Genomic DNA, 17,261 nt, shown 5'->3' on the forward strand with positions numbered 1-17,261 from the left:
ATGATGAGAGAAGGGGGAGAACCTGAGAACAGTAACCAAAACCAAAAAAAAAAGGCTTAGGAAAGGAGTCCTGTTTATTTAAAGCTGTTTGCCAACTTTTTTGAAAGGAGGGAAGAGATGAAAGAAAAGAGAGGACAACAAAACCGAAAATCTAGTACTTACATTTGTTGAAAGGGCAGGAAAGAATAGACTGACTTGCCCAAGAGGCAGGAAACACGCACCTGCCTGTAGAGGCAGCACCAGATTTTCACAAGCCCTTTGATAGTATTCTATATAGGAAGCTAAATAACTGGAGGTGCCTCTTAAATACATACAACCATTGACCCGGAATAATTTGGGGAGCCAGAAGCATTAATAGTTTTCTCTTCCTGCAATTTCTTTTAAGGGTCTTTTTATTTCTTCTCTCTCCCTCTTGTTCTCCTTTACTTCTTCCTTCTTTCTTATGAGATACATTAAACAGAAGGGAGGGAGAAACAGAATTAGAAACAGAAGTACCTGAAGCAAAGGACCCAGTAAGGACTCCTTCCTTTGCTAGGCAAGAAAGAAAAATGACTTGAGGAGAAGGAAATGGAGCCTGACTATGCATACCACCTGGCTATGTATACCTCCCGTGAGTCACAGTAATTTCAACTTAAATTTCTAAGGTAGATGGAGCCATTATACTTGCTGTATGGAATTTTATTTTGTACAATGAGAAAAAATAGGGGATGTAAAATTATCATCAATAAAAACTTGGAAGTTTGCTTTGTGGCAACTGATGATTTACCTCAGTAACTGAGTTATTCCCTAGATCTACCACAGGAAATATTTAGTTTAATCTGAGGTAATTTTAATTAGATACCTTAGTGAGTTGCAAATTTTTAAAGGTGATTAGAGCACAAAAATCTGAGACTGTAAAAATCTCCTTTCAGAATGATGCTAAAATAAGTATGATAGTTCCAATCATCTTTGAATAACGCCAATTATAATTTGACAGCTCCAGAAATATTCAAATAAAAATTGGTCTTATTTTTTTCACAGCATGCAAAATGACTTTCCTCCAATTTGGAGTCCTACTAAATTTCTTATATCTTTAATATATTGTAAGCAACAATCCACGGGCGTTTTAAAATTCATTTACCATATTTATAAAAAATAAAAGCCTGTCACTATACTTGTAGCTTAATTTTTTTGCTTTAGAACTAATCTACATAATAAACACAAAACAAATGTAAACTACTGAAATGGTTAAAATCACTTACTTTCGAAGTTTGCCTTCAACCATCCACTTATCTCTCCTTAAATTTGACATGTAATCTATGTTTTTATCAATTTCACTGTAAAAGAAAAAGCTCAAATGTTTAGGTTATCCATTGAATAATATTATCTAAAATAAAAATGTCTAGTAGAGTACCTCTATTTGCATATATGTCAGATGCATATTATAAACATGATAACATAAATAAATAAAATGGAGGTATGACTGGGTTCAGTAAAACAAAAACCCTTGAAGAATTATTGTTTATAGATGACACCAAAGAAAAATTTAAACAGCCCACTACAGAAAGTTGCAATATTAAAATTCTGAAGTACACCTTAAAATGTATTTGTGATGAATTCTGAATGTGCTGGAGTATCGTTGTATAATTTTTTGTTTAATTTTTGTAAGCCATGTTGTGCTTTGAAGAAGTGGGATACAAATGCCTACATCAAATAAGTAAAACATTTAAAAGGGATGAATCCATCCTATGACTCTTGTCTCCTCCACTAAGTGACAAATCTTGCTCCGGGGATGGAGTTTTTTTCCTCTGGAGCAAAATGTCTTACTCAGTGGATGGGAATCTTGGGATCCCATCCCATAATCAATCATTCATTATTATTATTATAGTGATTAGCCTCATCAGCCCATTGATTTCAATAGCTTGGACTGGAGTAACTCTGCTTGGGATTTCACTGAAAATATACATGTAGCTCACGCATGCACACACACACACACAGCTAAACAAGCCTTACCTTATAACACTTTTGCTACACGCTAATTCATTAACGAGGAAAGCAAGCACGGATGCTTTTTGTGCTGGAGTGTGTGCCTGGAAAGCTTTGGTTTTCAGGCTTTCTGTGAGCTCAGTTTGCCCACAGTGGCCTTCCATAAAAATCTGCAGAATTTCAGACACATTGTCTCGGTTGATGCCGACGTTCAGCAAATGATCCCCAAGGATTGTTTTGGCCTAGGGAAAAGTCCTCTCATAAGTAATGGTACATAAAACAATGTAATACTGACTGCAAAAAGGTAACTTGTATTTCTGTTCCATAGCAAAGAGAAAAAAACCTTAAGCCATAAACCAGAGGCATGACTGTTTGCTGACAAACTGGAACTTCTTTAATAGTTTGCATCCTCTCTGGCTTTTAAACTTCCTTGTTTTGACCTTTACAAATCGTCTCAGGGCTTAGCACAAGAACTGCTAAAACGGGGGGGGGGGGGGGGGGTTTGCCAGCAGCAGTTTCCTTCTAAGCAATTCATCTGCCAAAGTCAAAATTGTGGTGTGTTACAGAAATGAATATAACAACAGGCTTGATGTTATAGAGAGCTGGTGGGGGTAGGGGGGGATAGGCGTTGAGAGAAACATGAACATTTCTGGAGTGTGACACAAAAGAAGTTCAGTGAGAAGAGGAGAAAAGCCATGTAGTGATACTGGGCAATGACTCTGATGGACAGACAACGTTCAGGAAACTTGAAAAGCTGGATAGTACTCACCCTTGTTGAAATCCAGAACTGAAAGCCTTTAATGTTAGCAACACATTGGCTAATCAAGCTATCATCTGTGTTCTGCATCCCTGAAATGCCCGACTTGCACAAATTAAAGAAACCTAACCATCTACAGCCTACCAGCTAACGTCTGCTAGATTATTTCTAGCTGGGGTCTTTGTATACATTGTCAAGTGGTAGCAGAGAGCACAAGAAAGAAGGAGCTGAAGCCCTTCAGAGGGTTGGGAGGAACCAGGAAGGAGGCATGTTCAGACAAAGGGTGAGACAGGGAGTGCTCACAGGTCAGTGGTGCCCGAATCTGGCCCAATTTGGGAACTGGATGGGAGACCACTAATGAAGATAGGGTGACCAGCCCCCTGCTCAAGGCAGGGGATCCCCCGCTCCCACCATTCAGCCCATGGCGGAGCGCGGGAGAACTCCCAGGGCGGCACGTGGCCTGTGTGATGATGTCACTTCGTGGAAGTGATGTCATCATGCAGGCTAGGAGTGCACATGAGCTCTTTGCACACACGTGAGGAGACCTCATCAGGTAAGTGCCAGGTCTCCAGCCTCCTGCCGGGAGGGTAAGAGGACCTGGCAAACCTAAATGAAGACCAGGGTCACTATGCAGATGCAGGCAATGGCAAACCATCTCTTGCCTTGAAAATCCTAGCAGGAGGGTCACCATAAATTGGCTGTGACTTTTGGGCACTTTACAAACATACACGCACATTCAGGAAAAACATGTAGTGACAGTGGGTTGGATCCAGCCAGCTTTTCCCTTCAATCTGACTAAATTACCCTCCTTACTACAGGACCCCCATCTTTTGTCTATATAATTCCCATGATGCCCTTTTTGATGGTTAATAAGAACCCCCCTTTCCTTTTTTACAATTCCATTATATTTAATATCTAATGTTCCTAATAATGGAGGTCAAAGGCAGGACTGTGGATTTTTTAAAAAATGTGTACTGGTCAGCTCCACTGTTCTACAGATTCTGCAGACTTTGCTAAAATGGTCTTAAAGGCTAGGTTTATTCATCTATTTTATTTTTATTTTATTAACGTAATTTATAGTCCGCCTTTCTCACTGAGACTCAAGGCGGATTACACAGTATATTTATGATATATCTTAGTGACTTCCTGAAAAACTGTGCTCAAGACTGACTGCCCAATATAAAATTACACAGCAAATATAACCAGAGGATTATTTGGATTATTATTCTGTGTGATCCAGTGTGGACTTTACATTTTCTAGAGAGGGGTGCAAACACCTACCATCTAAAAGGCTAAATCTGAAAGATTATACATGCACTAAATATAATATTATTACAGTCTCCAATTAACTTTAGTTCCTAGAAAGTAGGATATCTATTTGAAGTATCTATTCAATGCTCTACTTTTTTTTGCTTCCACCATTATATCAAACTAAAATCTGTTTATACTAATTTGTATACATGCATAACTACTCAGGGTGCAGAATCTTGCAGAGTTTTTCAGGCACAAATCAGTAAATTATAGGCCATGGAGATGGCAAGTAAAACATGTACTAAAAGTAATTCTAAAATAATACTGCAGCATTTGAGTCCAGTGGCACATTAGAGGCTCACAAGATTTTCAGAGTATTAAGCTTTCGAGAGTCAGAGCTCCCTTCTTTACACATCTTCTGAAGAAGTGAGCTCTGACTCTCTAAAGTTTATTCCCTGAAAATCTTCTCAGTCTCTATGGTGCCATTGGACTCATATCCTACTATTCTACTGCAGACCAATACGGTTACCCACCTAAAACAAAATAGTAACAACACATTTCTTAGTATGAATGCATTCTTCAATATCTCTATAAGTAACAACAGTAATGATGCATACACACATAACTGGATATTGTATAATTGGTATGCTAAAGCAATCATTCAAAAATGAATTTTCCTGCATGGACAAAGCCAATACAGTGGCAAATTATTACTATAGCACAACAATAGTACAATGTGTGGAAGCAGCTAATAGTTTTATTATTTAAAAATATGTTGGATTATAATAATAATAACATTCGATTTATATACTGCCCCTCAGGACAACTTAATGCCCACTCAGAGCGGTTTACAAAGTATGCCATTATTATCCCCACAACAAAACACTTTGTGAGGTGGGTGGGGCTGAGAGAGCTCCAGAGAACTGTGACTAGCCCAAGGTCACCCAGCTGGCTTCAAGTGGAGGAGTGGGGAATCAAACTCAGCTCTCCAGATAAGAGTCCCACACTCTTAACCACTAAACCAAACTGGCTCTCCAGTTTCTCACAAAAATCCTTCCACACAGAAAGCTAGATTTCAGAGAGAAGATTTCTAGTCTGGGTTTCCTATCTGCGGGGATTTTTTTTTGGTATGGATCAAATCATGTGAAAGCCCACATGCAATCTCAAACGCTACAGCCCAGAAACAGGCTTACCTTCTCCTGTCTATGAGAATGAAGACGTTACAATGAATCATGGTTTGCCATCATAGTAATGAGCCTTCAGTTTGTTTGGTTCTTTTCCTCCTCCCCCCCTTGCATGCAACTCAAGAACCGAAACTTCCACATTTCAGGTCAGCCACACTGAGGGTCTCTAGCCATGCTGGATTTTAATGAGCTGGTTTGGGGTTCCCCAGATCTAACTCAGGTTTCTCACAGCCACACAACATCTGTGAGGAATGACTGATTAAAGAAAAGGAGAAGCCAAATGGCCTCAGAATGTCACCAAGGTGGGAAGAAGGGCTTCTGCCTTCCCCCTCAAGCCATTTTCCCTGTGTCAAAATAGCATGACGGAAGGGTATTTCTCTGTTTTTACTCCTCCACATGGACAGCATACTCCACATGAAGACCCTCCCCCACTTGCTATTTTGGAAAAAGGCTTGAAGGGGGATGGAGGAGCCCTTCCTCCTCCTGCAGTGGTGTTCTGAGGCCGTTTGGGCTTTCCTTTATTTTTTAACAGCCATCTCCCACAGCTGCTGTGTGGCTGTGGGAACCCCAGTTGGCTCTGGGAAACCCAGACCCAACTCTTTAAAAACCTGCATATTTAGAGAGACCCTTAGTCATTTTGAATCAGGAGGAGGGAGGGAAAGCAAGCAAGCCCCAAAGCTCATTCCCATAATGACAACACCCAATGATAGACATTACATCTGTAAACGGAGACAGTTAGCAGAATATTAATTGATCATTTGGCTGAAAGTATTCGTTACCTTGTATCCTGTTATCAGTCCTGGATCACAAATTGCAGCCGAGAGCAATCTCACAAGCAGATCTTGTACTTCTCCCATGCTGTCGCCTATATTTAACAGCCCATCCTGAAGAACACTTAAACTTGGGACATCCAGGTTTACATCAAAGCCAAGAACTTTCCCAAAGTTCCGCAAAAACTGTACCACCATGAGACAATCTGAAAATGTACTTCCAGAGAGAACCAGGCCTGGAATGCGAGGCAACTCTGGCAAAGGCTGAAAACCAGAGAGGAACAATTGTCACCCATGAATAAAACACACTTATCAAATGCAATGCAACATTTGGAATCTATAAGAACAGATCTTGCAGTAAACAAAAAAAAAATTAAGTGCCACAAACAGCAAGTGAAAGTCTCTTACAAAGTAGTGTTTCCTTAGAAGAAAATGGTATAATGATACATGGTACTAGTTTTCGTACTTTTTTCCTCAAAATCTGTCATGACCCCCTCTGACCAGCTCTCTAACCAGACCAGTAACTCTGACCAGGAGAGCTCAGAGGAAGAGCCTGAGAAACCAAGGCCAGGGAACCAGGAGGACTGGCAGGGTCAGGGAGGGCCTGATGCTGCAGAGGCACCTGCTGAACATACTCCTGCAATGCCAAAGCCTGCAAGTGAGCTCCTGCCGCTGGCCCCTGAGATAACCTCTAGGCCTCTGCCAGGCAGGACCTGAACCCAGGCCACAACCCCGAAGGACCTTCTCCCACTCCGCAGGTACAGTGGTGGCATAGCCCTGGCTGAAGCGGCACACTAACTTAAAAAACAACACAAGGAAATCCATTATCATATTAATCCATTATTACTTTACTAGCAACTGAGCCTGTTGTGTGGAAAAACATAATGGGCTCGAGAAAACTGATTCAGAGGGACCCTGCTGCGGGGCCTCAGAAAGGCCACGCCACTGCACTGGGTCTCCTCACTGCCTCCATGGGCACTGCAGGGACTTGGGAGGGCCGCGCTACTGCACTGGGCCTTCTCACCGCCACAGCAGCCTCCCTGGGGCCTGTGAAAGGCTGCTCTGCTGCGCCGGGCCTTCCTGCCACTACAGCGGCCTTCTTGGGGCCTTCAAGGCAAGCCATGTTGCTGATGACTCACTTTTTATTCCCACAGAGGGCTCTGCGTGTGCATCTGCGTGGGAATAAAAAGTGAGTTGCCACTAATACGGCTTGCCTTTTATATAGTAGGATAGTGATCATTTGAATATAGGCAACAATTAAACATTGAAATAATTTCATCAAGCAATCTAAATAAAACAGGAATGATTTTGAGGCAACTATAGTATGAAAAATTAATTATAACAATGGGAGATGAAAAAAAAAAGAAACCGTGTGAAAAGTGGCAAGGACATAAAAAAGTAAATTTACATTATTCTGATTACCTTTTGGTCCGCTAAGCACATATCTTCATTAGGCTTCTTTAGCTCCTTAGCCATTTCTAATTCCAATCTTCGCTGTTCCAGTTTACGCTCTTTATTTAATCTCTTTTCATCTCGTTTTTCTTGTTTTAACCGCTCTTTCTCCTTAAATAGCACAGAAAGGACAGAAAATTAAACCCATACGTTCTACTTACAAAGGAATAATTTAAGAATTTGAAAAGTGCTAGTTACATAATCTTAATAACCACCACAGCAATTAAACCACTTGGATTAAAGAAAAGCAAGAGAAAAGAGGCACGCCCCAACTTCAAAAACACAGAGGAATCATCCTGTGTGTGAGGAGATATTCTATTCTGTGTTTCCACGCAAGTAGCAATGTTTACAAGAGACTTCTATTTACTTTATAGATCTTTATAAAGACTGTGTGCCAAGCAAATTATCCAGAGTTTAATCTGTGTCAGGGCTCACTACTGCTTAGTTATGTATTATATTATCAGGTTTTGGGATGAATCCTGGGATATGTGAAGCAGTAACATTAAAAAATGGCTATGAGCAGAGAGTGCCTTTTCTGTACCACTGAGGAACCATATTCTGCCCCTGCTTGCTGAAGATTAAGGTGCAAGTTTTCAGAGTTAGGAGTGCAGTTACTAGTCTGGCTCAAGGAGCTAGTACTTCTTTGTTTAGAAATTAAGCACTGATGAAAAACTCACATATTTTTGTTCAAATGGGTGGTTTTTGTTTCATATGCATCATGTGCATTTAGTAGAGATGGGCACAAAAAGAACCACGGAACAAAATTTCATACAGAATGGCTGGATCATTTGCACCACAACACGCGTTCCGTGGGAACGCGTGTTTACGGAACAAACAAATTTTTCCAGCCATTTCGTGGCCAGTTCGGAGTTTCATAGACCCCACACCTGTTTCAGCCCATCGCCTGAACTCAGCACGGGGTCTGTGAAACTGGTGGCCCCATGCAGAAGAAACGGGCTGTCAGTTTCACAGACCCCGGTGTTGGGTTCAGCTGATGGTCTGAAACTGGTGCGGGGTCTGTGAAACTAACAGCCTCTTTTCCTGCTGCCCCGGCTGTCAGTTTCACTGACCCCGTGCTGGAACAGTGTGGCAGCAGGAGAAAGAGGCTGTCATTTCACAGACCTCGCACTGGAACGGCGCGGGGGCTGTGAAACTGACAGCCCCTTTCTTCTGCTGCCTGGGCTGGCACTGTTCCAGCACAGGGTCTGTGAAACTGACAGCCTGGGCAGCAGGAAAAGAGGCTGTCAGTTTCACAGCCCCCACATCAGTTCCAGCGTGTGGGCTGTGAAATGACAGCCCCTTTCTCCTGCCACTCTGGCAGCAGGGGAAAGAGGCTGTCATTATACAGTCCCTGTGCTGGAACTGGGGTCTGTAAAACTGACAGCTGGGGCAGCAGGAAAAGAGGCTGTCAGTTTCACAGCAACCGCACCAGTTCCAGCATGGGTCTGTGAAACTGACAGCCCCTTTCTCCTGCTGCCAGAGCGGCAGGAGAAAGGGGCTGTCAGTTTCACAGACCCCGTGCTAGTTCCAGCATGGGGTCTGTGAAATGATAGCTTCATGAACCATGAACTGGGAAAAGGTCAGAAGTTCGTGGTTTGTGGAATGCTATGAACCACAAATCACAGGGTTCTTTTTTTTGGTTCATGCCCATGTCTAGTGTTTAGAGTTCTGCCATGTCTGAAGGAACTGCTCTGAATGGTGAAAATATGTATAGCCATCCACAGATATTTTCTTTTTAAAAAGGTACGGTCTTCAAAACAAACCGGCCGTAAATCAAGGATAATTTTTCCCAGGACCAAATGTCATCTATGTAACTCAAAATAAGATATGTATATTTGAGTAATGTGGGAGTCATTACAACAACCTTATCAGTTCGCAGGGCAAATCATGAAGCTTAATTTACATGTTACACCAAAAAATGGCAACTTCCATATCTTCTTGCCATATCTAGACAGTCTAAGTACAACTGATCAATATTTCTAGACCTTCTTAACGCGACACAAAAGATTTTGGTAAAGATACGAGCAGAAAAGGAATCTCAGAACAGCTTTACAAATGAATAAGGAAATTCAGAACAAAGTGGGAATTCAGAGGGGTTGCTGCTCCGCAGATCCCCTGACAAAGCCACATGCAAAATATATTCGGCACTAGTTACAAATAAAATATTTCTTCCACTGCACTTTCTTTTCTTTTCTCTTCCTCATCTTAGAATAAACCATGCTGAACCAGATACCAGCAACAGTACCTTATTACAAATAAATAATTTTTACCTGAATGTATGAAAAAATAGGGTTAAAATAATTTTGTTAGCTTGATGTTTGACTACATGCCCAGTATTTTCCAAGGCCAAAACAGCAAGGTCTCACCAATTTTATGGCTTTTGAAATCATATGGAACAGCTTGCTATTTTCCCCTCTGGATGGGATATTTCACAGTACTGATCCTCAAAAACAAAACAAAACAAAAAATCCCTTGACAAGTCCAGGTCACAAAAGAAGGTAATTACCAACACATTAATGAAATTAACCACAGTGGCTGCTGAAGTCTGGGCTAATGTGGGTTTCTGAGGTGCTAAATCCATGTTTGGGCTACTTCAGAGTGAAGGAAATGGTTTACATGATTGAATGCTTATCTCCACAAAAAAAAATCCCTCCTCATACACAGATACAATGAAAGGAAAGGTTTTAGAATTACATTATTGAAGAGGACAAATGCAGCTTGTTGTGATAGTCCCCTCACTTCTTCATGGCAAACTGGAGTTTAATGGTATCCTTCTTAAACCAGGACATTTCAATTGTCCTCTGGACGAGGGAAAAGTAGGAGTGGGGTGGCAAGAAAGACAACATTTGCATGTGTGGCCTTCATGAACTTAAGCAGGTTTGTCATGTCATCTGAATGAGGTGTTAGAACTAGACATGGGCACGAATAGAAAAAAAACCCCGAACATGGTGTTCGTTGTGCGTTGCCATCCACAAACAATGAACAACTAAGTATTGTCGAAGGCTTTCACGGCCGGAGAACGATGGTTGTTGTGGGTTGTCCAGGCTGTATTGCCGTGGTCTTGGAATTGTAGTTCCTGATGTTTCGCCAGCAGCTGTGGCTGGCATCTTCAGAGGTCACTGAGTGTCACTGAGAGATCTCTGTCTTTTGGTGCTACTCCTCTGAAGATGCCAGCCACAGCTGCTGGCGAAACGTCAGGAACTACAATGCCAAGACCACGGCAATACAGCCTGGAAAACCCACAACAACCAATGAACAACGAACATTGATGAACGTGACCTGTTCACGAACATGTTCATTGTTTGTGGGGGCCAGCAGGCTCTCCTCCAGCTATCATGATCCCTACTGCACCATTCCCAGAACCCCTACCTGAGCAGGCAGCAGGAAAGGTACCAGTAATAAATAATAGCTTAGCCCAGAGCCTGGCAGCAGCCCTGGAACTTGAAGAAGTAGATCCCTATCCCACTACACACAAAGAAAATTCAAGCTCCAATGCACTCTCCCTATCTCTCTATCTCAAAATGCCAACAGCAACTGTCTCTCCCTCCCTGTCTGCAAAACTAGAGCTGGGAGCCCCCCTCCCCCCCTGTTCTTTGCTTCCTTGTAACAAATTTGGAGCTCCACACTTGAAAGGAAGACCTGCCTAACAAGCTAAATTGGGCTTAGATTGGGGTTTCCAGGGCAACAGCAGGAGTTCAGACAGAGTTCAGGCAGTCCCTGCCTCCAGTTGCCAAGGGAACTGATTGCAGGTGCCAGACTGTCTGGCTTGACAAACAGCAAGAAGGCTTGCAACGACCACCTGTTTGTTTAGAATGGGGCCTCACTAACAGCTTGTTCGTGAACAGCTGATTGGGTTGTTTGTGGGTTTTTTAAAGTTTATATTGCTGTGCGTGCCCATCTCTAGTTAGAACCCAGACACAGGTTTACCATATGTAGACAAAATAGAACTAGATTTTTGGAGTGCTTTTCGTAACTGAATAACAATAGCCGCAGGGCTTCTAGATTTAGATTGGGGGTTGCAGTAGGGGAGTTTAACCTTTTGCTCCACATCACTGTCTCAACTTGAAAAGGTGTTTTAGGAGCTGTTGTTTGCAGTCATACAGGTATAATTTTTCCTAATGGGAAAATTACAGCTTTGGTGTGCTGTTTGAGGTTGGGGAACTATTGCGAGGGCAGGGAGGGAAAAATCCCCCTCCTTTCCACACCCCATTTTCTCATCCAAATTTTGGATTCTTGTATCTGGTCATTTACAGTAACACAAACATTTGAAACTGACTGTTATCTACATAGTTTCACAACAAACTGTGGGCACAACTGAGCTGAAATTAAGCAATTTTAAATCCATTAAATGTCTGTGAGACAATTAAGTAAGTGTTTAAATTTCTCCTATTGCAGCAAAGATGGGAAACTCCTTCATGTAGCTGTTTCCTTCTGCCACCTCCCAAGCTGAGGATACATGATAGGCCTATCTTCTTATATCATCCTCATTTAAGAGTTTCTCGGCATACAGAAAACCCATTTTAAGTTGCAAACTGAAATTAATTTGAATGGAAGCCACAGGTCACTGTATTCCGTAGAGCTACAGTGCTTTCACTCTAGAACAGCTTTTCATCTGAAAATGGTACAACTATTTGTGGAAAATTAAATAAATTGCACCTCTGCATTTCTGTTTAGACTGTGGGTGTCAGATATGCCTCCAGCATATCTGCTATGGGTTATGGATTTCTTGCTGCAGTATGTAGTGGACCTCTGAGAACATGCAGAGGGAATCTGTTTTGCTGACTAGCTGCTTATCTTGCAGGTGTTTGGATTACCAGTTCCTGGCTGGCCTGAAAACGTGGCCTTGAAGTTCCAGCAGAGACAGCACCAATCTCCTGAGAGACTGAGCAGAGCTCATCCTTTCCCTCCTCCCCTCTTCCCTGGCTCAGCGCACCAAAATCCTAACAGATTTTCTTTCCCATTGGGGGGGCATGGACTTTGTCCTATAATTAACCTTGCTTTGCTACCTTGAGTCACTTCAGCCAATGATCCTGTCTGACCATCTTGATACTTGTATTCTTCTTTAATAAAAGTTAACTTTAACTCATACACCTGAGTGATGCAGTGAAGTGCTTGGGGAAATACCTGGCAAGACCTGACAGTGGGCAATATACACCTATAACAGTGGTCAGCTTCATGCAAGGGAAGATAACTTTGCACGTACATACAGGCGAAAATAACCTTAAAAGTCCACTGGCATTAAGAGGAGAAAAAAATGCATAAGCTTTTTATATCAGCTACACTAGGAGGGTACTGGAAAAAAAACAGGGTAATAAAAGCTCTTCCCAGAGAGTTACAATTTACAGTGAAGAATATAAGATTATATTATTTGTTTAAGGACAACACAGCATTATGGAAAAATACAGGCAATAGAAAAGGAAGTAAAAGAAAGCTCTGACCAATTGTTATAAAACTTTACAGCATCTATGACTGTAAACCCTTGGCGCCAGAGCATCTCCAGTATTACCTAGTGGATATGGTCAGTGCTTCTTCTACCTCCTTTTATGATGCTGCTGGGTACCTTAGATTTTAGTTTGGAGCTTAATTAAAAGTAAGAATCTGTTTTCTGTGACAGTGACTTGTACTCAAATTTAAAAGGCATAAATATAAATATAAGAGTCAAGGGAATAGTGTAGGCTGCAAAGAAAATAAAAACGACTCATAAAGTCTATGTTTATACAAGGCAGACAGAAAAACAAAAACCTGTATAGGATGATGGAAGATGAAGCCAGAACAAAGGAGGTGTGTGTGTTACAGAAATATTTGTCTGTTACATAGACAAATTTATTTGTTACATAATTCTAGATAGATATATTTCTAAATATAACCTTGTCAGCAAAGTTCTTAGAAAAATAAATCATCATGAGTGCATTTAAGGGCCTGCACCTTCTGCAAACAGCACAGGATATGTTCAGCACTCTCAGCGCCAATGCAAGATCTGTGCCCCTTTGATAACGTGCTGGCAGCTACTCACACTACTGATTTGGTACAGGGAAGAGGTCTTGGGGTTGGATCCCAGGAAGCAGATCCACGCTTGCAGGGTGGGTGAGTGTGCCAACAGCCATCCTCCCACTCCCCCCTCATGCTGTTCTGAGGGGGGTGGGTTGTCCATTCCCCCATGAGCAGCATTTCAAGGGTAGCATTAGGCTGAAGGAGGAGGGTAGAGATGAAAAAGTCATGCTATGAGAGTGTAGGTCCTACAAGTTACAGACGGCATCTTTTGATGGGATCCAAGCCGTGACATGATGCAGAAGTTCCACGCAAAGGAGAGGAATGGTAACATTTGGCTCCTTGCATCTCATCTGGTGGGCTCAGTGTTCCTACCACTAGCACAACTTTCTAGCGGGTAGAACCTGATTTCCTTCTGGTTTTAATGGCAAGTGGGGCTACCTCTCCTGCCCAGCAGAGGTAACAGCTGTTGCAATCCAATCCCTTATTCAGGTATAATAAAAATCAAGATGTTATACTAATTTGCTCTTACAACAAATGTATCAATTTAATATTTCTCCTCTGATATTGCAGTTGAAGCGATCTCTAAATATAAAGACACAGCAAATAAAATATCAGAGAAAAGCAATGGCAAACCACTTCTCCCCCTCTGTTAATTGGCAAGCGGCCTGATCCTTGCTACCCTACCTGCTCTAGAACTAGGAGGGCTTGGATTGCAACAACAGTGCAATCCCAGGCACAGTTACACCTTTCTAAGCTCACTAATATCAACATAATTAGAAAAATGTAACCCTGTTTAGTATTACAGTATAACCCAGTCATATAGGTAGAGGAAAGTTTTCATTAACAGTGGGCTGAAACGACATCACTTCAGGCCCAAGCTGATATGGTTAGAATCACACTTATGTGTAGATTCCTTAATTAACATTTCAATTGAATTAGGAGAGATGTCTCTCCCCCCACATGCTCACCATGAAGCCCCACGTGCCGTGTGCCAAGCTTTATGCTAGTCTTTTGTTTATTCAGAATATATGCTACCTTTCCACCCAAAATAGGGTCCCCAAGTCAGCAAACAGATAATTAAAACATTAAAATTACACTTAAAATACATTTATAAATACATTAAAAACATATCAACATATAAGTAAACAAACAAACATACAACCAGGGAGGGTGGCTACTAAGAACTTACTGTGGGTACGTGGAAGGCAGCGACAGAAGAAGGAAGTTACAAAGTTTTGGTGCCAGAATTTATAAGGGCAGTTCTCAGGTTGCCACCCATCTAACCTCAGTTGGTGGGGGCACCTGAAACAAGGCCTCAGGCGATGACCAAAGGCAATGGGTAGGTTTGTATGGGAGAAGGGGGTTCTTAAGGTATGCTGGCCCCAAGCTGTAAATGGCTTTAACCAACACCTTGAATGACGTCCAGAAACAAACTGGGAATCAGTGCAGATGAAACAAGAGTGGAATGATATGGTCTCTATGACCCACTCGGGTCAACACTCTGGCCACAGCATTGTGTACCAACTGTAGCTTCTGGAAAGTCTTTAAGGGCAACCCCACACAGATCACATGGTAGTAATTTTATCTGGATGCTACCAGGGCATGCCTTACAGTAACAAGATCTTTCTCACCAGGAAAGGCTGCAGCTGGCCCACCAGCTAGAGCTGGTAAAAGGCACCCCTGGCCACTGATGCCACATTTTTATCCAACAGAAGGTCAAAATCCAGCAGCACCCCCAAGCTACAAACCTGTTTCTTTATGGGGAGTACAATCCCATCCAGAACAGGAAATACCCCATTCCTGGGTCAAACCTTTCCCCCACCTGTAGCCCCTCTGTTTTGTCTGGATTAGGTTTCAACTTGTTAGCCCTCTTCCATCCCCAAACTGCCTCCAGGCATCTGTTCACAATATCTACGGCTGAATGTCATCTGCATATTGGTAACAACTCAGCCCAGATCTCCGGGTGACCTTTGCCAGCAGCTTTACATAGATGTTGAAAGGCACAGGGGTCAAGAGAGCACCTTGTGGAATCCTGCAGGCAAGAGGCCAAGGCGCAGAGCAGCAGCAGCACCCCCCCACACACACACTGTATTCTGAAACCTACCTTCTACATAGGACTGAAACCACTGCAAAACTGTGCATCCCAGTCCCAGCCGTAAAAGACAGTCCAGAAGGATACCATGATTGATGGTATCAAAAGCCATGGAGAGGTCCAGGAGAATTAAACGGGCTGCACTCCCCCTGTCCATCTCCCAACACAGGTCATCCACCGGGGCAACCAAGGCTGTTTTGGTCCCTGAAACCAGACTGGAATGGATCCAAACAATCTGCTTCATTTGTTCATTCTGATCAATGCATTCAAACTATGGCACAGGATGACAGTGGTGGTGATCAATGCAACAAGGTGATAATCTGGAGCAGGCACCAGTAGAGCAGGATGGGACTCCCTTTTTCCCCTGCAAGTCTTTGCAGGTCTCCTGCTTGTGTTTATATAATGCTCTGTGAACATCTGTTTGTATAGCAACTGTTAACACCTTGTGTTTACATTCTTCAATTAAGGAGTCACATATCTTGAGGCCACACGGCCTGGGACCTTAGTGGGCTGAACTGACCTGCAAGCTGTGTGTTACTTACCCTTAGCTACATTATTCATTCAACTCTGCACTGGAAATATGACATTTCATCATCTGCAGCATTACTTACACTAACATCAAATTAATAAAACATTCTTTGTTCTTGTACTCAATGTTATTGATTTTAAATGGCTAGCTTATATGTGCCATGTTTAAAGCTGAAAGATGAGTTTTGTTAAGTAAAACTATGGCTACAATTCTGCATGGTGTTTTCCATAGGCAACAGGGTGGCATAAATCTTCAGTGATGGAATATCCACAGTATGAGAATCACTCGGGTGCTGTGAATTTAATTCTGCTTTGAAAGTGCTTATTAGACAACTTCTGAAACATGAGATACTTCCCCATATTATGTCTGTTTACAGAACTGCTGACAGAGCTGGTTAGTGATAAATGCATGTTTAACAACCTTTTGTTGTTTATTGATCCTCTGAGAGTTATAGAGGAAAGAAGGCCTCTGGTACAATTATGATAGTTTGTTACAGTTTTCAGAAGAAAAGTGAATATAAATTTGTGTGTGCTATTGTCTGAAGTTTAATAGCTAAAAGAGAAAACTCAGGAGAGTCCTGAATAAATATTACCCACGACACTGCAACCTTTACAGTAAGTCATGAATATCTCATTGTTGCTCATAGTACCTGAATAGTATTATTTTACTTTACTTGTTAGTTAGCCATTTCTATCTTCCAAAACCTCAGATAACGCTCCCTTATTATGTCTGTGTGCAAAATTTAATGACCACTGTGATACCATTTTATAGCTGTATGTTTCCCAATAATATCTGAAGTTATACAGTCAGTGCATTGCACTGAGTAAAGACAAGGATGCCAAAATAGTTATGTAGTGTTGTGGGAATCTTTAATCTAGCCCTGTTTCCATACAACAGAAGCCTATTCATGAAACCAAGTAACATGTGAAGTTTTAAAAAACAATGCAATCTTATTAAAACTTTAGATACAGAAGATGCCAGTGTTGGCCTCTACAATTTTGGTTTGAATGACAAACTTTTAAAGAAAAGAGACATTATAATTCCTCTGCAACACTATCCTATTATTAGATTTCTAATATAGGAGGGCTCAGAGGGTCACCGCAGTGCTGTTAAGAGAGGGACAAGTTTTCAAAATTCATTTGATATCTAATGCTGTTTAAGCTGTGCTGTCGATTTTATTGCAGACTGTTTTCATTAATGATTGTTCTCACTGTTTTAACATTGTAACTATTTTTTATGCTGTTGGTGGTTTTTAGCTTCTTTTGAATTA

At 41.8% G+C, this 17,261-nt stretch overlaps 1 protein-coding gene across 2 annotated transcripts in view; it reads right to left on the minus strand.

Annotated features, from left to right (window-relative positions):
* The window catches only part of BAZ2B (bromodomain adjacent to zinc finger domain 2B), a 279,279-nt gene that overhangs the window by 43,027 nt on the left and 218,991 nt on the right, over window positions 1–17,261 (minus strand). For both annotated transcript variants that reach the window (XM_054970384.1, XM_054970383.1), the window contains 4 exons: window positions 7,350–7,490; window positions 5,937–6,191; window positions 1,993–2,207; window positions 1,242–1,316 (listed from right to left, as the gene is read on the minus strand). In XM_054970384.1, the coding sequence (XP_054826359.1) occupies window positions 1,242–1,316; window positions 1,993–2,207; window positions 5,937–6,191; window positions 7,350–7,490 (686 nt within the window). The remainder of the gene's footprint in view (window positions 1–1,241; window positions 1,317–1,992; window positions 2,208–5,936; window positions 6,192–7,349; window positions 7,491–17,261) is intronic.

Source organism: Eublepharis macularius, chromosome 2, assembly GCF_028583425.1.
Source record: "Eublepharis macularius isolate TG4126 chromosome 2, MPM_Emac_v1.0, whole genome shotgun sequence".
In the NCBI taxonomy this organism is placed as follows: Eukaryota; Metazoa; Chordata; class Lepidosauria; order Squamata; family Eublepharidae; genus Eublepharis; species Eublepharis macularius.